Source organism: Hylobates moloch, unplaced genomic scaffold, assembly GCF_009828535.3.
Source record: "Hylobates moloch isolate HMO894 unplaced genomic scaffold, HMol_V3 SCAFFOLD_1, whole genome shotgun sequence".
NCBI classification, from domain to species: domain Eukaryota; kingdom Metazoa; phylum Chordata; class Mammalia; order Primates; family Hylobatidae; genus Hylobates; species Hylobates moloch.
In genome coordinates this window covers 84,845,862-84,867,752 of record NW_026652276.1, presented here as the reverse complement: position 1 = coordinate 84,867,752, position 21,891 = coordinate 84,845,862, and the positions used below count along the sequence as shown (strand labels likewise).

At 40.6% G+C, this 21,891-nt stretch overlaps 1 protein-coding gene across 3 annotated transcripts in view; it reads right to left on the bottom strand.

The window, feature by feature from the left end:
• Positions 1–21,891, bottom strand: part of ACVR1 (activin A receptor type 1) — a 147,433-nt gene that overhangs the window by 43,345 nt on the left and 82,197 nt on the right. For all 3 annotated transcript variants that reach the window (XM_032755659.2, XM_032755662.2, XM_032755660.2), the window contains exons 4-5: positions 2,985–3,248; positions 782–993 (exon numbers count right to left, since the gene is read on the bottom strand). In XM_032755659.2, the coding sequence (XP_032611550.1) occupies positions 782–993; positions 2,985–3,248 (476 nt within the window). The remainder of the gene's footprint in view (positions 1–781; positions 994–2,984; positions 3,249–21,891) is intronic.

Below are 21,891 nucleotides of genomic sequence, written 5' to 3'. Positions count from 1 at the left end.
ATATATGCTACAGGTGTAAAATACACACAAGATTTTGAAAACTTACTTCAAAAGCAAAAAGAATATAAAATTTACATTAATAATTTTTTAATCAATTATACGTTGAAATGACAAAAATGGTATGTATTTGGTTGGATATCTGTTAAAATTTAATCTACTTTTAAGAAACTTTTTGGGTTTTTTCGTTTGTTTGTTTTTAAGGTGGCTAATTGAAAATTTTAAATTACATATGTGATGCACATGTTTCTATTGGACAACACCAGTTTAACCAAATGACTGCACTCCACAAGGGGGCACCACAGGAGCATACAAAATTTAAAAGCTGCTTTTTTTGGATGTCAAGTTTTTAAGCCTTAAATTACAGGGTGTTGAAATAATCTAGAAAGGAAATTAATATTTAATATTAAGCAAAGGGTGCCTTTTTAAAAGAGCACTTTTATGGCTAAAAATAGAGTAACTGAAGACCACAAATTCCAACCCTCCAAAATTGTAGGCAACCATTCTCTGTCTCTTTTGCTTTACTCCTCAGAGAAAAGTAACTAACTACCAACACTACTAAAATAAATCCCATCCCTTATTTAAATGTCTATCTAAAATGGCTGTTCTGATATGGGAAGACTACACAGGTGCCAGCATGTGCTTGTCTAGGACATAAGTAACCAACAGCATGTGTGTACACTGTTCAGTCACTCACTACTGGTTAGCGTTTCATGCTCAAAATAAGAACGTGTCTCCACACATCTTCCTTATGCTTGGGATTCCTTGTGGGGTCATGACTTACTGCTAAAGTGCTGTCTCCAACATTGGTGGTGATGAGCCCTTCGATAGTGCCATACTCCACGTCTCGGGGATTGAGGCGTTCTTGGTTGCGCCTTTTAAATTTTCGGAGAGCAACTCCCAGCAGGCAGGCTAAAAGACATACTGCGAACACTACAGAGAGAATAATGAGGCCAACCTCCAAGTGGAAATTCTGTGTTCCAGGGAAGGATTTTCCTGGAGTTGGGGGAGAAAAGGGGAATTAGTTGTAAGGATCACTGCTTACTTATTATTAGCATAACCAATATCCTAACAAGTAGCTCCTGATCCTGACCACATAGTCTCACAACTCACGAAGTATTAAAACTAAAACACTTCCTAATACCTGGCCAATGGCCCAGACATTTTAACCATCGTTCAATTAGACACAACTAGAATTTGAAAAAATTCCACTGAGAATCAATTGTATTAATGCACGAATGTGAGAGTGCTTTTAAAATATAAAGTACTGTACAAATCTTTGATATTACTCTTATTAACTTGGATTTGGTATGTTTCACCATCAAGCCCTTACAGACACTCTACTATCCTTAAAAGAAAGGGCTACCTGAGCTAAAACCAAATTACCCATCTGTGGTCTCTGTCTTTAATATATCCTGGGTGTCTACTGCTGATTTCTCATTGATTTTTTTACATCACAATTTCTGCCTAGGAACCCATCCATTCCTCTCTTCATTTACTCACTTATTCAGACATTCATTCACTGATTCACTCCCTGGGTTCAGACCTCTTCATGACATTATGTCATCAGGCCCTGTTCTTCCCTACATAGGCCTTACCCATTTCCATATTACTGGTCTCTTCAGCCATCCAATCACAAGCCTAACTTCCTTTACATATTTGTTTAACTTTCCAAGCCCAACTAATCAACAGCTTGGCATACATCATACTCCATGGCATATGTCATTTGTATGAGAAAGTGTAAAACTAACAAAACACAACATTGAATTATAAATACTGTGGCCACCCTAATCAGATTAGAATGTCCTTAAGTTTAAAAAAAAATCTTCTATTAAAACTCAAGGTCTAGCAGAGTGATCTGCAGATTAGAAACTTCACAGTTGGTATAATAATGTTTGTATGAATTCAGACATTTGTTTATGTCTACCCACCCAATTAATGAAAATTTAACTCACAAAGTGTAACAGTAAATTTTATTCCATCAAGGACCCTTTTAGTTTTAACCATGTAAATACTTGATCTCTTTTAAAACCCTTTTGATTATTCAATCCTATTTGCTTGTCAGAATTTAACTTTTTCCATATGCCTTAAAGTCATCACCATAACTTCAAAATTACTAGAACATGATCTTGCATCAGCTTTTTTGTTCTTCTGCCTCCTTCCTTGCTGGCTGACATTTCTAGTTTTGGATGCTCATCGTTACCTCTCCTCCACTTTTTGGTTTGTTTCTTTTTTCTGAGTGCAAAATCAAATAACTAAACCTATTAAAAATGTACTATATGGTAAGAGAATAAATTTGGCTTAGAATGAGTCTACAGAAATGTTTGCAGAGACTTTAAGATTGCAATTTAGGGCTTATTTAATAGGGAAACAGTTTCAGAGGTGGACTGGTTTCCTTAGCGTATGCAATCTGTACTGATGGTAGAGAGAAGATTCCACAAAAACTACAGGGTTTGTGTGAAATCTCATCCTGCTTCAAGTTTCAGTGATAGGGTCACTGGGCATCAGATATGGGAGAAGAGGTCAGCGAGCCTTCTTTTGTCTCCTTCCTCATAAAACAGGAAAGGCATTCCATTCAGTCACCAGTCCGTTCTGTTTTCCTCCCTACACACCTGACACAGAGATGAGTATTTACTACCAGAATTGTTTCAGAAACAATGAACGACATCATGGGTCAGTAACATAAAAAGGTATTGGGAGCTGTTCACCTGAGTCACAGCAACCAAGAGAAAGCTAACTGGTCAGCCAAGCTGTCCCAAAGATGGACATCACCTTGCTTACATTCCCCAAAATGCCCATCCTTCTTTTAGATGCCAAAAGGCTGGTCCTTTCTCTTCTTCACCCAAGGATACCTTCCTTGTAGCTCTTCGCCTCTGATTCAAAATGTAGGTGGAATGCCTCATAGCTACTTAGATCTTTAACCCACATGGACCCAGAACAACACTAACAAAACCCCTTGATCTAGAAATAGAAAAGTCCATGGGAACCTTTAGTGGGCAGCTGGGCCGTGATGTTCCTGTTACACCAGTCCCCTTGGCAGCACTCCACGGCTTGGCCAGGGGATGGTGGGGTCTTACAGGTCATCTTTCCCTGCTCATAAACCTGGAAGCAGCCTTTCTGGTAGACGTGGAAGCCATCGTTGATGCTCAGTGAGGAAAAGCACTGCTGGCCTTCACAGTGGTCCTCATTACCGCAGGACAGACCTTCACACACACACATGTAGAGTTTGGGGTTGACCTTGGGCTTCTCATCTGCAAAGGAGAGAAAGGAAAGGAAAAAAAAAAAAAGAGGAATTACCGTATGAGTTTCACCTTCATTGAGGGAATGACCATTCCAAACACCTCTATCAACAGAAAGTCAAGCTAAGCATCACCATCAACCATGAGGTCCACATTCTGTCACCTTGTCACCTAACCAACCAACAAATAATAATTGCCTCTCAACATAGCCATTCATTTATATAAGCCGTGCACCCTTTTAGATCATATTAGGACAAAGACTGGCTATCATCTGTCCACAGACTTCCGAAAATGAGCTTCTCCCCCTGTGGTGTTCATATAACCTTCAGCTTGATTGGCTCTCAGATCCCAATTATTGCATCAAAATAAAATGTTTTACTGGAACATAATGTTTATCACCTTTATTCTATTCCCAAAAAAAAGCTCGTAAATATATGGCAGCTATTAATACCGTTTTTTTTTGGGTTTTTTTTGTTTTTTTTTGTTTTTTTTGAGACGGAGTCTTGCTCTGTCACCCAGGCTGGAGTGCAGTGGCGCAGTCTCGGCTCACTGCAAGCTCCGCCTCCCGGGTTCACGTCATTCTCCTGCCTCAGCCTCTCCGAGTAGCTGGGACTACAGGCGCCCGCCACTACGCCCAGCTAATTTTTTGTATTTTTAGTAGAGACGGGGTTTCACTGTGGTCTCGATCTCCTGACCTCGTGATCCGCCCGCCTCGGCCTCCCAAAGTGCTGGGATTACAAGCGTGAGCCACCGTGCCCGGCCTATTAATACCAATTTTTGCTAGCTCTGTACAAACCCCCATCAACTCGTAAAACAAGGAATGCTGACATTCTTGCAGCTACATGGCAGAAATATACTACAAACTGAGTATCCCTTACTCAAAATGTTTGGGACCAGAAACGTTTCAAATTTAAAAATTTTTCTGGATTGGGGAATAGTTGTATTTATCCCGGCTGAGCATCTCAAATCCAAAAATCCAGAATTCAAAATGCTCCAATGAGCATTTCTATTGAGCATTGGGTCAACGCTCAAAAAGGTTTGGATTCCAGAGCAGTTCAAATATCAGGTTTTGGGATTTGAGATGTTCAACCTGTAATATAATAAGAGTTTGCAAGGCTGTACAATCTATAATTACAATCCATGGTACCAATATTTCCAGCTAGATGCCTAGACTAACTTTTTCACTAGTGGTAACACTAAAGTTTACATAGATTACAGTGGGAATTAATAGCTGCTTAAGAATTTTTGGCTGGCAGAAAAAAATGGTGCCAAATATGGAGAATGAGGGCACAAGGAGACAAAGAGAACCGAATAATGTTTGAACAGTAAGGTGACAGGTGGGACCACTGGAAGAACACACACCTAGGGAGTTCAAGGTGCAATGGAAAGAGGCAGAAACGATGATCAGGGAAGCACACCTAATCACTCCGCTTGTCTCTTTCTGAGAATACTTATTTGCATCTGCATTTTCACATTACTCTCTTCTCTTGTCAGTATGATTAGTTTAGACTTGCTGGTCCCACAGTTTCTACTAGTGGGGAAGGAAAGAGAGGATAAAATGTAAACAGCCAAGTCCTAGAGGCCACTGATTAGTTAGCTGAGGCCACTTTTGCCGAAGCACTGTTCATATTAGGAAATTCAGCTTTCAGAGCTCCCTCCAAAGGTCTATGGCACATAGAGGCCGCCTTCTAATCCCTGAACCCTCAGTAGTGGGTCTGTGAGATAAATGCTTCTTTCTTAAAATAACAGGTCGGGTGGCTGTGCTTTCCAGAGGAGACCTTAAGGTAAGGTCTTTGAAAATGTCAAGTTCATTTACACAGATTTGTGTGGGTGTGTGTAGAGATGTGGGTTATCTCAAAAAGAGAAAAGCATTCTTAATCTTTCTTCTTCCCTCTTCAAAGAAGTGGAAAAATAGTTCACTGCCCACTGTAATGTGGGTGCCTCGTCCCACAGAGTAAGTGCATGCAGACACACAGAAACAGCCTTCTATTTATAATTGACTTGCTAGTTCCTTTGAAAACCACAAGGGGCTCATCCAAGAGCAAAGACATGCCTGAAAGCAGAAAATCCAAAATAGCCGCTGACAGTCTATGTATGTCACCAGTCTCACCCCTGAGAATCAAGAGCCCTCAAACATTTTTAATGAGCAAAAGTTTTAATGAGCAAAGAGATAGTCTTTATGTTCCTTGCCTGGAGAAATCCGAAGGAAATTCCAGCACCAATCTATTTCTATGAGGATGAGAAACATGTATATCTGTTGACATAATCCAGCAAAAAGTTTACACTTGCCAAAAAAGAGCTGAAAGATAATATTTCCAGGGAGTCTAGACATGCTTGCCACTCTTGAATGGCACAAAGCAGGCTGAGGGCTGCCAACTATGCTGCCCAACAGGTGATGATTCTTTGGAGGGAAGTGGATGGGTGGAGTGAGGGGGAGAGTTCATGGTGTCAGACTAATTTGCTTGTGATCTATGGCAGGGAATTGAAAAGACTATGCTTAAACCTGAAATAATGCAATTTATGTAAATTTGAAACACAAACATATATTTTAACATCCCGAGTACTTTTAAAAGATCATAGATACCCCAGGATATATACCTAACCCATTGAAGAGTATGTGCCTATTGACACTGGTTTGGGGATAAGGGGTTAGCGCTGGGATGAAGGAGCAAAATAAAAATAAAGTGGGAGAGAGTTGTTCATGGACTGATAATGAATTGACGAGTATGATTTACTCAGCTCGCTGAATGTACGGGCTGCTAAGAATAACAATAAACCAGCAACGCTAGACTAGAGAGAGCCCGCTTATCATTGGTCCTAAATGGTCCTAAATGGACAGTCCAGAGAACCAAAGGATTAAGGACACCCATGCTTGTAATTTAAAAATGCCAAATTTAAAAAAAATAAAGTAACAACAACAATCATTTCTCTAATGTGCTCTCAAAATAAACTGTTTTTAAAGTTCCATCCCAAACTGAATTCTAAGTACACAGATGCAGGAAGGAGCACTGCTTTTCCAAGGTCTCTAGTTTTTGACAGGCTGTGCAGGGAGCCTGACAGACGTTTGGACTATAACCTAAAGAGTTTGCCAGACGTGACAGCCTCAAGTAAATATCACCTTCAGTAAAATTTAACTCATTATACCTAACTCTGTGGTGTACCTAGGCTTTAATCCTGCAGGGTCACAAACTAAGTCAAACGGATTCGTCTGTTTATTAAGCACTCTCTTTAAATTCTTTATATACTTTCTGTAGTTGTATGTAGACAACCAGGGATTAACTACCTGTAAGTTGGTGATTCTTTTCAGTAAGATGTGAAATACCAGGGTTTTCATAACCTACCCTTCACAACTGGGGAAAAAGGCAAGGAAAGACAACTGTTAATGATACGTAATAATTAACTCAATCTCTGATATGAAAGAACCCTGAGCTGAGTCTAACAGTTAGCTAACTGGGAAGTACAAAACCTTCACTAACTTCTCTTTCCTATACTGTTCCTCATCCACTGTTCAATCTTCTTACTTTGTATATTCCCATATAACTAATTAGCAAAGTCCTTCATCATGTATTTATTTTTTATATATACTCAAATATAAATGAAGACCCTAAATTCATAAGAATGACAGAATGACCACACAGGTGCACACACATGCATGCACACACTCACATTCTCTACATGCCACTTTGGCAATTTCATCTGACAGAGTGGAGTAGATGGAAGTATTTTCTGAACTAGAATTACTAAGTCAACAAAGAAGGTTAAAAGCAAGGTAGTAATAGCATTCTCGGATCTTAATATCCACAATTCTAAGGAAGACAGCAGGACTCAAAATGTCCATGACTCACTTTTTCAGTCTTGTCAAATTTAGGAATAAGCATAACATGTGTGGGCCTGTGATATTTTATTTGGTGTGGGAGTGGGGGTGGGGTTTGAGAATGATCACAAAACCCCTTTCAGGGCCACAGGTATGGGTGTGTGGACTCCTAATCTTTCAGGCTGTGATATAAATACAGTACACATCAAGGAACACCAAGGAACAGATAATCAGATTCTGTGACTGATTTTCAACAGTACTGACAGGAAGCACCGTATCTGATGTAAAGTATTTTACACTTGCCTGTGCGAATATCCAGGAAGTGCCCTGGCAGAAGGCAGAAAGTCTACTCCACCTAATTGACATTCATTTGAATAATTCAGTAATTTAAATGTCAAGCCAGAGGTATTCCCTCTCTGCAGAGCTCACCCACATTGTTTGTTCTAGAAGGCACCTCCCGGCATTACTCAGTGTTATGGCTGGCACTGCGTGCCCTTTGTATCACCAGAGCCAGAGCCGTGTGAAGACACTCGCAGCCTGGGCTGGCTGGGAACAGCAGGGAGTTCTGACCACAAACAGAGACTGCCTCGGAACCACCAGGGAGAATACGGGGCTGGCTCCACAAACCAGCGGTGCAGGCTGGGAATCCCAGGAGTTCACCATGGCCAGCTCTTTAAAAAGATTTTTCCTGCTCTGTATGATCCTCAGTTCACCATCTGGGCACACCTCCTCCGAGTCTAATGCTGGACTGGCAGAGAGAGAGGCAGACCAAAGAGCATCGTGGACTTTTAAAAACTGTCCACAATTTGGTATAATCTTGTACTTCATGGTAAAAGTATTCACATTTATGTTTAAGTGGGACTTTAGCAATCACAACACTATGGACTTACCTATTCACGCCTGCCCAGTCATGCACTCTGCAATGCTTTAAGGCATTGAAACTGAGTATCACTCTAAATGGTGCACAAAAACCAACATTTCCCACTAACGTCTTTGACATAAAAGACAAATAAGAAAATGCTACAAGTAAACAAACTGGCCCATGGCCATGATTTGTCCTAGAGGGCAGCAAAAGGAACAGGCTGAATTTTTTACAAGTTCACCTCAAAGTAGCACAAATCATAATGCAGAAATTAGACTGTAATTATAAAAGTCCAATAGCTCAAAATTTGTATAGCTAAAAACGGAACTCAAGTATCCCTGGACTCCTTCCAACACTCTAAACAATTCATTCATTTGAAATGGCAAGCTTATATGAGGTTTATAGATTATAGGAGTCCTTCCATCGTCTCCTAATCTGGGAGCAGTTTGGCACCTCTCCAGAATTGAAAGCATTTGAGATCTCTGGCATTAAACAAAGGCTTTAAGAAGGATTTTGCAATGCTAGGTATCACTGCCAGCAAGCCTGCTCCTAAGACAGAAACACAAAGGTCCGTCTGGAATGCCTAGTGAAGGGCATTTGATCCTCTGACAAGAGGACAGGCTATATGCTCAGGGATAAAATACACCCAGTGCCTAAATAATCTCTCATTATAAAACACTCATTTAGGGAACTCAAATCATTTTTTTTCCTTATCCGAGAGACTGACACTTAGTTGTTGTAAAGCCAAAAAGAAAATGTATTTCAGCAGTTATGGGGGCAAATAGAGGCGTTCAAATGAGATTGCATATAAATTGAGTATCAACAACAAAAACTTCCATGATTTTGAACTCCAGATGTATTCTTCCTCCAATGTTCCCTGCCTCAGGAAATGGCATTCCCATTCATTCAGATACACGAGCCTGACTCTCTCGGGCTTCCATCACGCTCAAAGTGGAGACCAGTCATTAACCTGGCCTACAACTGCTTGTTGACCTGATCCTTGCATGCTCTTCAGACTCCTCTTCAGTTATTGGAAGTTCTTAAAAGGCTTCTTCTTCCTGCTTAGGGATCTCAGGTCCTTTTAAGTATGGAATTCCTTCCACCTTGAATGCTTATCTCCCTCCAGTCAACACCTCTCCACCTAGTTAGTGCCTATCTACTGTGCAGATTTCACCTTACATGTTACTTCCTCAGAGAAGCCTTTGTTCACACACCCAGATTTAAAGTAGGAACCCCTCTTTAGCTACAGCCATACTTGCGTCTGCATGGCTGTCGAATGTCACCTTTCCTATAGATTGTAAGCACCATGAGGGTGAGTTGCATCTATTAATACTTTGCTCACCGTTGATTACATACCCCACAACAGCGTCAGTGGTTGGCAGGAGTGCAAGCCTGATGAATATTTGCTTCAGAATGAATTTTCCCTTCACAGAAAGGATTTAGAGGTGGAGAGAGACCTGATGCTGGTTTTCAGAGCAGGCTGAGCCCATAAAGTCTTTAAATGTCAGCACAGATCTTAAGGCAGGGCTTAGTCACCAAGCCGGCATGCCTGAGCAAACCATTTCTTCCTAGAAGAGCTTGCCATACCGTCACATCTGTTCACCTACTTGGGCTCACGAATATAGAAAATCAGTACTTTTTGTGATGTGGTAGGTTTATTGTTTGCTTGTTAATTTGTTAAAAGAAACAGGTAAAACACAAATGTTCCTAAAAAAAATGAGGAACTATTTAATACATTAATAGAACAGCTGGGCTCTGTGGGTGGTCCTTCTCTGGATGGCTGATTTGAGGACTCTGGGCTACGGTGATTAGAATCATCAAAACACAACACATACCTGCAATTCGTCAGCTTGGAGGGGTCAGTGCAGGACTTGGCTGCCTAGTAGAGAAAAAGCTGCCCCTGCTCTTTGCTGTCATTTTTTCCCTGGTCTTTGCTGCCACATTTTATCCCTATCAGTGAAATAATGGCACCTTCAATAGGGAGTGGGGAAGAGAGAATTACATCATTTTCCCCTTCTTGCTCTGCTGAAGGTGATAAGGATTCCTAAGTCATCCTGCATTTGAACTGCTGCAGCTGAGAAAAAAAAAAAAAGTGCCATCTGTTTATTTTGTGTCTGGGCTGACTCCTTGTCTCTGAAATAATCCCTGTAAATTAAGCCTATTGCAGCAGCCACACCTTCTATTTAGAAGCCAAAAAACTCAGCCTGTTTTCAAGTGACTAACAAATTAAAGAACACTGTGGGGTAATGACCTAAGACAATATTGGTCTGTCTTTTCCACGCTTTTTATGATTCTCTGAATGTTGCAAAGACTTGGCTTTAACAAATACAGCATATTAAGGAGTTGTTTTAACTCCTTAATATGGGAGAAAATAATGACCCCTTTCTTCATTTTGTCTTCAAACTTCTTGAATGTCTGCTTCAGAGAAACAAAGGATTACAAGGCCTACTGGGAACTGCCTACTGAGGAATACTTTGAAAACCAAAAAATACTGTCTCCTCAGCGTATGTGCCAACGGCCATGTCTAAGTGGAGCTCTAGTTATAGGGAGAGTAACAGAGAGCAGAATAATCTGGAGGAACAGGGGAGAAAGTCCCAGCGAATTGTAAACATTTCAGAAGTCATTCCTTGTTTAGTCTTAGGAGAGAGCCAGGAATGTGGTTCCATCGATTGAATGTCTCAGGCTGGAAGCTCTGTTCCCGCCACAGGAAGAACTGTTGATTCTGAGGAATCACTTTTCATTGTTTTCCCCACCTCCTCGGGCTAACCAGAGAGTGTATGGCATTTCAGTAAGGGTTTCCTACCTGGGCTCTACACTGAGAATTTTGGTTTTACGGGAAACATTTAACAATGGGCTCTAGATGAGACAGAACAGTGGAGAAAGAGGCAGCGGGTGGCTTTTGTGCTTAACTCTCCACTTCAATTTCTCTTCTGGCATCCTACTGTACCTCTCTCTCTGGGATTCATGGACTGGGCCTCCTCCAAGGTTGCCAATCTCAGCTCTGGTTACCATCAGCGAACCTCCACCACACCCCTACGGCCTTTCTGGAAGCTTTCAAACCACAGAGACAAACCCTTCAAAAGTTAAGCAGGGCTCCAATTTGTTTAACAAGTCTTGAAATGCAGCCTTCAGGCACTGTGGCACCCACAGCTAAAGGTGAAAATGTCCTGAATTAGTTAAACTCCCCTTCCCTAGCTCCACAACTTATCCTACCCCAGAGAAAAGCACAGAGGGAACAAAGTAACTTCCAGACTAGAGTAGTCCCCACTTATCCCCCCTTATCCACCATTTCACTTTCCACTATTTCGGTCACCTACCATCAACCACAGTCCAAAAATATTAATCAAAAAATTTCAGAAATTACCATTTCCTAAGTTCTAAGTTGTGTGCTGTTTGAGTAGCATGATGGAATCTCACATTGTCCAGCTCCATCCTGCCCAGGACATGAATCATCCCTTTGTCCAGCGTACCCACACTGTAGATGCTACCATCCTGCTAGTCACTGAGCAGATGTCTTGGTTACCAGATCCACTGCCATGGTATTGCAGGTGCGTTCAAGGAACCCTTCCTTTACTTAATAACTGCCCCAAAGCACAAGAGTGGTGATGCCAGCCTATTGTTATAATTGTTCTATTTTACTTTAAGTTATTGTTGTTAATCTGTTCCTGTGCCTAATTTATAAATTAAACTTTATCCTAGACATAGGAAAAGATATAGTATATATGAGGTTCAATACTATCTGTGGTTTCAGGCATCCACCAGGGGTCTTGGAATGTATTCCCCATGGATAAATAGGGGGCTGCTGTATTTACTTTCCATCCTAGATGAAGCCAAAGAGATTTTAAAATAACAGTCAAAAGGGCAAAAACTTGGGGCAGAGTCCAAGCCTCTGATAATGCTACTTCCCTATCCTCCAATTTCCCTATTCACTTCCCAAGGCCCTACCAAGTCCAGAACTCCATGAAAGGTTAATGAAGAAAGGAATCCCATGTCTTCAATCCCAGGAAGACATGCCTGTGCCTCTGTATACCAGCCTTTATAACTTGATCTTTGCTTTAGATATCTTCTTTCCCCTATCAGTCTAATTAATATAGTCCAAAATAATTCATTAATTCTCAGGTTTAACATATTGAACAAGATTGGCTTATCATTCATAGAATAAAGATCTTACAGTCACAATGAGACAGTTAAATTTGAGTCATTTTGAGCTTGTTCTTTTTTTACCTCTGGGCCCACAGAAAGGCTCCAGGTGCCTACACTCCAGGTAGAAACAGAAAGCATCTCATTTGAGTGCTGTGAAGCAGAACTGGCTTTTCAAACACACCGTCCTCCCCTTCAATCTGTGCCATGGCAAACCATTCCCAGCTTCTACAATAATTTTGGACTTTGGCAGAAGAAAGCCAGCTAAATCTGAGATGTGTCACGAGGCCACTGGCTGGGGAGCAAGAATATCTAAACACAAATCCAGGCAAGAGCAACAAGCAAGAGTTTCCGCAGATTCCCTCTGGCTCCTGTAGCTGCAGATCACTGACAGCCTAAAGATAACCCAGGTATCTACAAAGGGTCACTTTTAAATAGTAGCTTTAATGCCACCAGTTATTTCAGAAGCATTTCCTTCCAGAGCCTGCTTCCATCCACACTGGCCACCAAGTCTGTCCAACAATGGCAAGCTTACCGAAGAGATTAAAGTCCATTAGGAAATGGAAGAAATCCCAAAAGGGAACAGACAGCTCCTGACATGCTGGGATTCTATTCTGTGATTGTACTTGTGCCAATATTTGGAATACTGAGAAATAATAATCTAGCAAAGAGACACCTTGTAGAAATGACTAACAATCACTAGGGATTAAAGAGCAGGTATAAAATGAAACAAAATAGTTTAACTCCAAAACTTTCTAAAGCTGAGGCTGTATAAACCATGGATGGCTACCACTAGGAGACTTAGGAAAGCCTTTCTCTCCACGAGAAAACTTACTTAGTTTACTGAACTGCTGTAAGGAGAACAATATGAAGTCTTCAGGCACATACATAGCCAGTGTGGCCACCCACTAACCACAGAAGCACCAAATGGAACTGCTCAGAAGCCTGCTGCTTTTTTTTCTTCCTTTTAAGTAGGGCCAAAGTTCCCAAGATCTTCCTAAGACCATTAAAATCTGCTCAGCACCTCACCTGTCTACTGAGTAAGTCCACATTGTCCTAAATGGCAGTCGGCCAGGGGCTGGTGTACAAGGGACAGGTGCTCAGTGGGCTATTTTCAGTTGCTATCAGTTCAGTCAGGAGCTGCACATGCTCAGTAGGCAGGCAAGTTTTGGTTCCGTTTCAAACTCTGGGCAGCCAAGAGACATACACCTTCACAGCTGCCAGGGCAACCAGCTGCCCAGTGCTCCTCCCAAGATGGGAGCAATGAAAACAGTGTAACCTGGCCAGCCAACATGCCAGTGAGCAAGCTGTACCTCTCATTTCACTGCCTGGGTTATTCTGAGCTGGGCTTATTGACACTCCATGGCAACACAGGAACAAAGGGCCAGCTAGAGGGATTTAAATGTCCTGCAAAAGTTGCTAGAAAAGTCAGCAGCTCTGGCTTCTGCTTTCATAATAAAACTAGCAATAGCATTATTATTAGATATTGTTGTTTTGTCACTGTTATTATCATTTGTGGGCCACCTGTAACAGTTCTACTTTTGCACTAAGGCTTTGTTTTTGTTTTGTTGGCCACCATTTAGTTGCTACAGTTGGGATGCCTTTGAAAATGGAGTATGTGTGCCTGCCTGTCCCTAAACTGCAGGAGGATTAGTTTTTTCCATCCCTTTACTTCTCATCTTGCCACACTCTATGATCCACTTGCACCACACACCACTCTTTCAAAACACAAAACTGCACCTACTTAATCTCTCCAGTTCTCCATTGCCCTCGGGATAGAAGACATAAGGCTCTGCCATGCCTGCAGGGCTCAACTCTCAACCCTAATTCCGTCTCATGACATGGTGACCCCCCATGATCTCACGTCTCTGGACTTCACCATTCCCCTGCCTGCAATGTCCTTCTTAGTCCCTCCTCTGATGGTCTAATGGCTATTTATCCTTCAAAACTTAGCTTCCCTGCATCACCAGCCCCAAACCCAGCTCCATGTGGGATACAGGCCCTTCCTGTCCATACTCCTCATGCTATGCTGTGACCTTTGCTGTATCCAACTGGACTATGACTTCTTGAAGCAGGAACCACTTCTTGCTTATGTTTACATCACCAATGCCTACCAGTGTTGTCAAGTGGTACTCCTGTTTAAATTGACTAAAAGAACATGTTTGTCTTATAACTGATTCACTTTTCCCAAACTCATAATAAATTATTTGAAAGAGTGCATGTGATCAGCCCAGATCAGTCCCACTGTCCCTTATATTATCTTTTCTCTATTACCATAATTATTATTCTAGCCAACATTATTTATTCATTTGTCAAATATTTATTGAGCACCAACTGCATACCAGGTAATGTCTTAGACACTAGGGATAAAACAATGAATACCTCCACATTCTGGCCTCTCACGCTCTAGGGCTCACTATGTGCTGGGCACTCGGCATGTAGTCTCATGACTCCTCACAACAAGGTGGGTACCGTTATTGTTTCCATAGTACCAGGTGGCAACAAGCAAAGAGAGGCAAAGGAGAATATACGCAAAGACATAGTGAAACAGAGGATGACTAACGATGGTGTTTTGGCCTTGTCTCTTTCCTGAGAAAGGCTTGATTCCTATGCATGGCCAAAGCCTTCCTTTCAGAACACGTTCTTTGACTCTGACCATCAATACTATGTGAAACATGATCCTAACCCTTTGCAAAACTGAAATTTGAAGCATATGAACTGAGACGTGAAGTTAAGGATAAAAAGAAGTCATTACTGTAACTCTACATGGCATGCTGCACTATTATATATATCAGAGAAGTCAAATTCTAAACTGGACTGTTGGTAATTTTTTTTCTATCCATTCTTTGTAACTTTTCTGAATGAATCTGTTTTGCTGTTGTTTTTCAACTGAAACTAATTTGGTGTAGGTACCATAATTCAGAAGACAAAACAAATGCAGCAAGAAATAAAACAAAGGAGCCATCCCCACCCCAATCCCCCAAATCACCAATTTAAAAAATACTGGCAGGTTTTTTTTTAAGGTGAATGTCACCATCATGTGCCCAAGAGGAATTTCTCATTCTTCCTTTTATTGTTTCTCTCCTTCCCACATCTCTCCTCCCCACATCCCATATACATATTCTCAGCAAAGTCCATGTTCTGTTCTAGCCCATAACAAAGAATCAGATGTAGCATTAACCATGGCTCTAGGAAACACCCTGCTTACAGGGCTCAGATTCAGCTGATGAGAATCAGGCCACAGCTGCTCCAGTGTTATGACCCAGGCTGAGAAGGTGCAAATGTAAACTTCCCTCTTCCTGCCAAATCACTGACTTAAAGATAAAGGATGGTCAGGCTACATGGAGTTGTGAAAAAATAAAAGGTTCTAGACCAGCTTTGTTGAGGAATACACCAGATGACCTATGGTCAGGTGCCAGAGCTGTCCCATGAGGGCAGTAGGAACACCTGCGCAGTGAACCCTTGAAGCAGACTAGTGTTGTCTTTTTTAATTTCAATATGGGTTATGACCCACTATTGGGTAGCAGAATCAACTTAGTAGTTTAAGACAAGGTTTCTTGCTGTCTTTTTAAGTGAAATAAAACTGAATAAAATTTTAAAAGACAAGAAATAGGTGCACATTAAACATAGTAAGAGTAATTACTGTTTCATGAAATTTTCATTTCAGATGTGTGTGGGCACTATCTATGCAGTGGGTCTTACTCCAAAATGTTTCTTGCTGTGAGTCACAGTCAAAAGTTTGAAAGCCACCTCGCCTGTGTCTTACACTATCTTGGAATGACATGAGTTCTGAGTCACTATGGCTATTAGGAATAAACATTATGTATGGAATCTTGCCTGAGGTCATCCCAGGCTGCAGAGGAAAGTTCCGCAGGACAGTTTGCAGTGTTTTAAGAGTTACAAATTAATTTTTAAGTGTGTTTTATTTTCCTTGGTGTTTTCCTTTTCAAGAGCGAAAGTGGCATATATGACATGCCTACAAACCTTCTGCTTTACAAGTTTTTCCATAAAGAGATGGCATTCATCCTCTCACTCTGGAGACCTGTCTTTATAAAAGAGAACACTTAGAAGTGACTGCACTGCACACTGTTGACCACAAGGAAATCATTTCATGAGCTTGGGTGTTGAATTTGTTTCCTCATCTGTTCAATATTTGACTTTCTTTGAATGAATTTTTAGCATCCTGCCACACCCTACTGCTATCCATACCCCTCTTATACTGTCCACTAAAAAAAAAAAAAAGAAAGAAAGAAAAGAATGTGGCACTAGTTTAACTACTCATGGCTGAAACAAACACTTCCCAGGTAGGAAAGGCTAAAAGGATGCTTTGTCACAGCTCACCTTGCATCAACTAGTATAGGATCATTTTGTAAAATAAGGAACTTGATAATAAAGAAGCAGTGTCTTAAAGGTATGATGCTTCATCAGACATTTACAGTCTAGACCCCAGTAGTAGCAAATGCCTTAGTATGTCATCCCTCTCCCTAAAAACATCTTCCATTTGATGATATGCCAAAGAAAAAGATTTTATTCTGAACAAGAGATAAATTATAGTAACAAGAAGAGAAACAAATGTAATACTAAGACATTTCTCTTCCTCATTCACCCCTTCAAGAACTTCCTGAATCCCTAATAATGAAAAAATCAAAGAAAGGCTTATTCTATTCTTCCCCCCAGCAGCAAAGAGGGGCACCTTTGTAACCCTAACAAAAAGTCCATTGACGTTATCTCCTTCCTTCCATCATTGGGTAGAGGGGCTGGAAAGTCTGAGTAGTGATGGCTTTGGAAATACTAAAATCAAGTTAACTCAGAAAATAATTTAGTACCTAGCAGTCTTCTCTAGAACATGTAGTGATCTCTTGCGAAAAAATTCTGCATAAGTCTGGCCTTCCTTGCTATAATAAAATCTAACTGTGGCTTACAAATTTAATAAAATGTGGGTCGTCTCAGCTTTGAAATATTTCCAAAGGAGCAATATTCCCTTTAAAGTAATTGCGTCATAGTCTTCACCTGCAAATGCATACAGGGACAAAAGAAAAGCCAAACATGGAGGTTCTGCCTTCACCCTGGTGGTATAATAGTAGTATTAGAGCATGATTAGTCTTATTAATGGGAAGGAAAGGGAAGGATATACAGGTAATTAGGACTCAAGTGCTCTTCTCTATGAGAGCAAATAAAACTCTTCCTGCAGCTAGAGTTGTATATATAATGAACATGAAAAATGATTACTGGTAGGAGAGACAAGAAAAGTAAGAAACACAACCCCAGGTGAAGGGGCCTCATCATTTGCTATTACAAACTCTCTTCTCACGCTCTCAAACAGACTGGATCGAGCTGGATTCTAGCATGCACCAGACATAATATGAATGTGGATGTAGCTAATTTAGAGCACAAAAAAATGCAAAATTTTGAAGAGGACTGATAATGACTGGAGCTCTTGAACACCATTCCTCAAAGTATATGATGCCTTTTGTTGGCTGTGTAACCTTAAGCAAGAGTTTTAACTAATCCAAAAGCACATCCAAAAACAATGTATCTTATGAGGGCACTTGTAAGGATTATAGGAAATATGCGTGAAAGCCAGCCCAATATCTGATGCATATTAAGCACTCATTAAATATTACCTATAATCATCAAACAGGTCATTATATTGGAAAGCATTTTCCAAATATAAGTGGTGAAAAAATCTTTTATTGCCCAGAGCATTTAGGATTCCATAGAACTTGAGAAATGTTCTGAAGTACCCTCAAACTCTACAAAAAAAAAAAAAAAAATCACTGTTTAGAACTAATATTTGAAATGTTACCACTATTTCTAATCAATATTTATGAGACATTTGGGAGACAAAGGGGTAAAAGGTTTTTTTTTAATAGACTAAGAAGAGTACACTACCCAACAAAATGTATTAGAACAAAATCTCTATGACTGTCTTATTTATGCCCCAAGAATGTGATCTAGCTTCATTACAGCACAATTAATAGGATGCCTATCTGTTCTATAAACATCAAATATGGGTCTATTTCCTTTTAAACGTATTCGTCTAAAGCTCACTCAGCAGTAGACAAGATACACTGCTATTACAGATTTCTGTTATCGGCCCCATTATTTACCTCTTTTGGATTAAGTATTAGTATTTAACATTTACTTTTTAACTAATGTTGAGGATACTAGAGTGTATTATAAATAGGGTTTCTCTTTGGTTTTTAAATTTTTCCTACTAAATATATAAAAACAAAATGCCTTCCATAGAACACACACACACACACACACACACACACACACACACACACACACACACACACACACACACACACACACACACACACACACACACACACACACACTAGGGAGTTGACTCACAGAGGAAAGACGGCACTAAGGCAACTGCTATTATGATTAGAGTACACTAGGCTATAGCACTCACTGGATATTCAATTTTTTTAAAAAAACAGCAATTGCAATTAAAGGATGATATGCTCTTTTCCATACTTGTAAACATCCTAATGGTGGTGGTATATTAAATAGCAAAACCTTAAGGGTCAATCTATTTCCATTTCCATTTCAGCCTAAACTAACTTTTACATGTTTTACATGTCTTCACTGTGGCATTAAGAGGTTATTTGCTGGATTCCTGGACAGCTTAAGAGCTGAAAGCAGGATTAAAAAAAAATAACCAATGGCATGGTTATTAGCATTGCTCCATAACTGCCCTTTTTCCGCCCCACTCTTTTCCCCATTCTCTCTCTACCTCTCCTTCTCTCCTCATACTACATTTCCACTTCTCTGTCTCTTCTCTCTTTTTTTATACCTTGCCTACATCACAGGTCCACCCATGATATCATCTGAACTGCCTCATACCACAGAGGCAGAGTGCAGTGGCTCACACCTGTAATCCCAGCACACTGGGAGATAGAGGTGGGCGGACTGCTTGAGCCCAGGAGTTGGAGACCAGCCTAGGCAACAGAGTGAGACCCCAGCTCTACAAAAAATACAAAAATTAGCCAGGCATGGTTCCCTGCCTATGGTCCCAGCTACTTGGGAGGCTGAGGCAGGAGGACTGCTTGAGCCCAGGAGGTTGAGACCACAGTAAGCCAGGATCATGCCACTGCCCTCCAGCCCTGGTGACAGAGTGAGACTCTGCCTCAAAAAAAAAAAAAAAAAACAAATTAAAAGGCAAAATATCATACAGAATTGATGGCCAGCCAAGGTGGCTCAAGCCTATAATCTCAGCACTTTGGGAGGCCGAGGTGGGTGGATCACTTGAGCTCAGGAGTCGGAGACCAGCCTGGGCAACACGGCAAAACTCTGTCTCTACCAAAAATACAAAACAATTAGCTAGTTGTGGTGGCACAAGCCTGTAGTCCCAGCTACTCAGGAGGCTGACGTGGGAGGATCGCTTGAGCCTGGGTGGAGAAGATTGCAGTGAGCTGAGATCACGCCACTGCACCCCAACCTGGGTGAAAGAGACCCCATTTCAAACAACAACCAAACAGCAACAACAAAAATATCATATAGAATTGATATGGTAACTAAGGAAGAGAGTGAAATTTGGAGGGACTTTAATTCTCAATATTCCTTAGATTTTTAAATAATAATCATTATTTACCAATTTAAAAGAGGTAAAAAAAAAAAAAAAGTCCTAGAAACTTGACTGTTAGAAATGTCTCCAGCAACTGTCAAGTATCCCCTAGGGGATAAAATTACCCCAATTGAAAAATCACTGTTAACTCACCAAATCCTCCCAGCTTTAATATAAGCCCATTTCCTCGTATTAATTCCTTCAACATTGCCACTCAGGATCCCTTCCCCATACCTTCTTGGCACTAACTGACACAACTGCCATATTATGGGAATATCTTTAACAACTCTGCTTAGAGTAGAATATAAACTAGATATCTAAAATGGTCTATAACAGCACTGGCCAACAGAAACAAAATGTGAGCCACCTAATGTAATTTAAGTTTTATCACAGCAGTAGAAAAAAACAGGTGAGATTTACATTTTTATTGTCTTCAAAATCCAGCTTGTGTCTTACATTACAGCACATTTCCCACTCATATTAGCCACATTTCAAATGCTATATGTGACTATCAGCTACCATATAGGACAATGGAGAAGTATAATATATGTCATTAAGTATGAGAAGGAGATAGGAACAGATCAAAAATCATGAACCTAATATATAATGAAATAAATTTATAATATTCTAAGTATTGCTTTTTTCACATTGTTGGCTATACTAACTTGTCAAATTATATGCCTTCTTGGAAACTCATCATTTATATAAAGAAGACCATACCCCAAAGAACTTGTAACAAGGGCATTAGTCTTACTGTCCCATCCGATCATAAAGAGGTTGAGATTCCTACAATAAGCACCACTCTTCATGGAGGAACACTTGTAAAATAGAGTGGGCACTGCTCAATGTGCAATGAAGTAGAGTTTAGGCTTTCTCTATCTAGAAAGATATAGAACAACATGTTAAAAGCAATTACATGTAAGTGAAGGGAATTATGAGTAACTTTTACTATCTTTCTCTCTTGATTATCTATTTTGTCCCTTTCAACAAGGGCAGGACCATCCCTGAACAACTTTTTGGAAATGAGGGGATGGGAAGGTGAGTAATGAAAGTAGGTAAGGGTCAGAGACGCCAAAGGCACTGAAATGCCTGGGTGGTGCCACACAACTAAGAATTAGCCTTCTATGGCCTGAATGTTTATGTCTCCCCAAAATTCATGCCAGTATCTTAACTGCCAAGGTGAGGGCATTAGGGCAGACCCCTCAGGATTGGGATTTGTGCTGTTATAAAAGAGATCCCAGAGAGCTAGCTAGCCCCTTCCACCATGAGACAACACAGAGAAGGTGCCGTCTATGAGGAACGAGACCTTACCAGACACTGAATCTGCCAGCACCTTGAACTTAAGACTTCCCAGCCTCCAGGACTGTGAGAAATAAATGTTTAGTTTTTCATCCACCCAGTTTCTGGTATTTTTGTTATAACATCCCAAATAGGCCAAGACATGGCCTTTGCGCCACAAGTATCAACTATCCCACTGAGCATTTATTTTGATGAATAATCTTTGTAGAATTGAAACCAGTACCTAACTCTGTCATACACAAAAACACAAAGTATGTATGTCTTACAATGTCTTCATGTATACTAAACATTCCAAACATATAACTAGTATATAAATCAAGAGCCAATGGTTCTGGTTTTTTTAAATTCTACCAAAATCTGTTCACCAATTCAGAAAATTCAATCACTGAAGGTAAGAGACCACTTATGACAACTAAGCCACCAATATAACACACCAGTACCAATCTATTTTCGAAGATGTTGAAGATTATTACTTATATAGGTGCAAGCATGTATTACTTCATCATGTCTTCTTGTAGACTCATGCCCAACTACACCATAATATATCAGATTTGGGCTTTTTTGGAGGGGGTGGGGGTGGGGGTTTGAGATGGAATCTTGCTCTGTTGCCCAGGCTGGAGTGCAGTGGCATGATTTCAGCTCACTGCAACCTCCGCCTCCCAGGTTCAAGCGATCCTCCCACCTCAGCCTCCCAAGTATCTGGGATTACAGGTACACACCACCACACCCAGCTAATTTTTGTATTTTTAGTAGAGATGGAGTTTCACCATGTTGTCCAGGCTGATCTTGAACTCCTGACCTCAGGTGATCCACCTGCCTCGACCTCCCAAAGTGCTGGGATTACAGGTGTGAGGCACCATGCTTGGCCCTATATTTAAGTAGAAAATTAGGCTGAATTTTTAAAAATATAGGTGTATGTAAATATTCAGATATAATGTATATAAGAATTTCACTTCAAAAT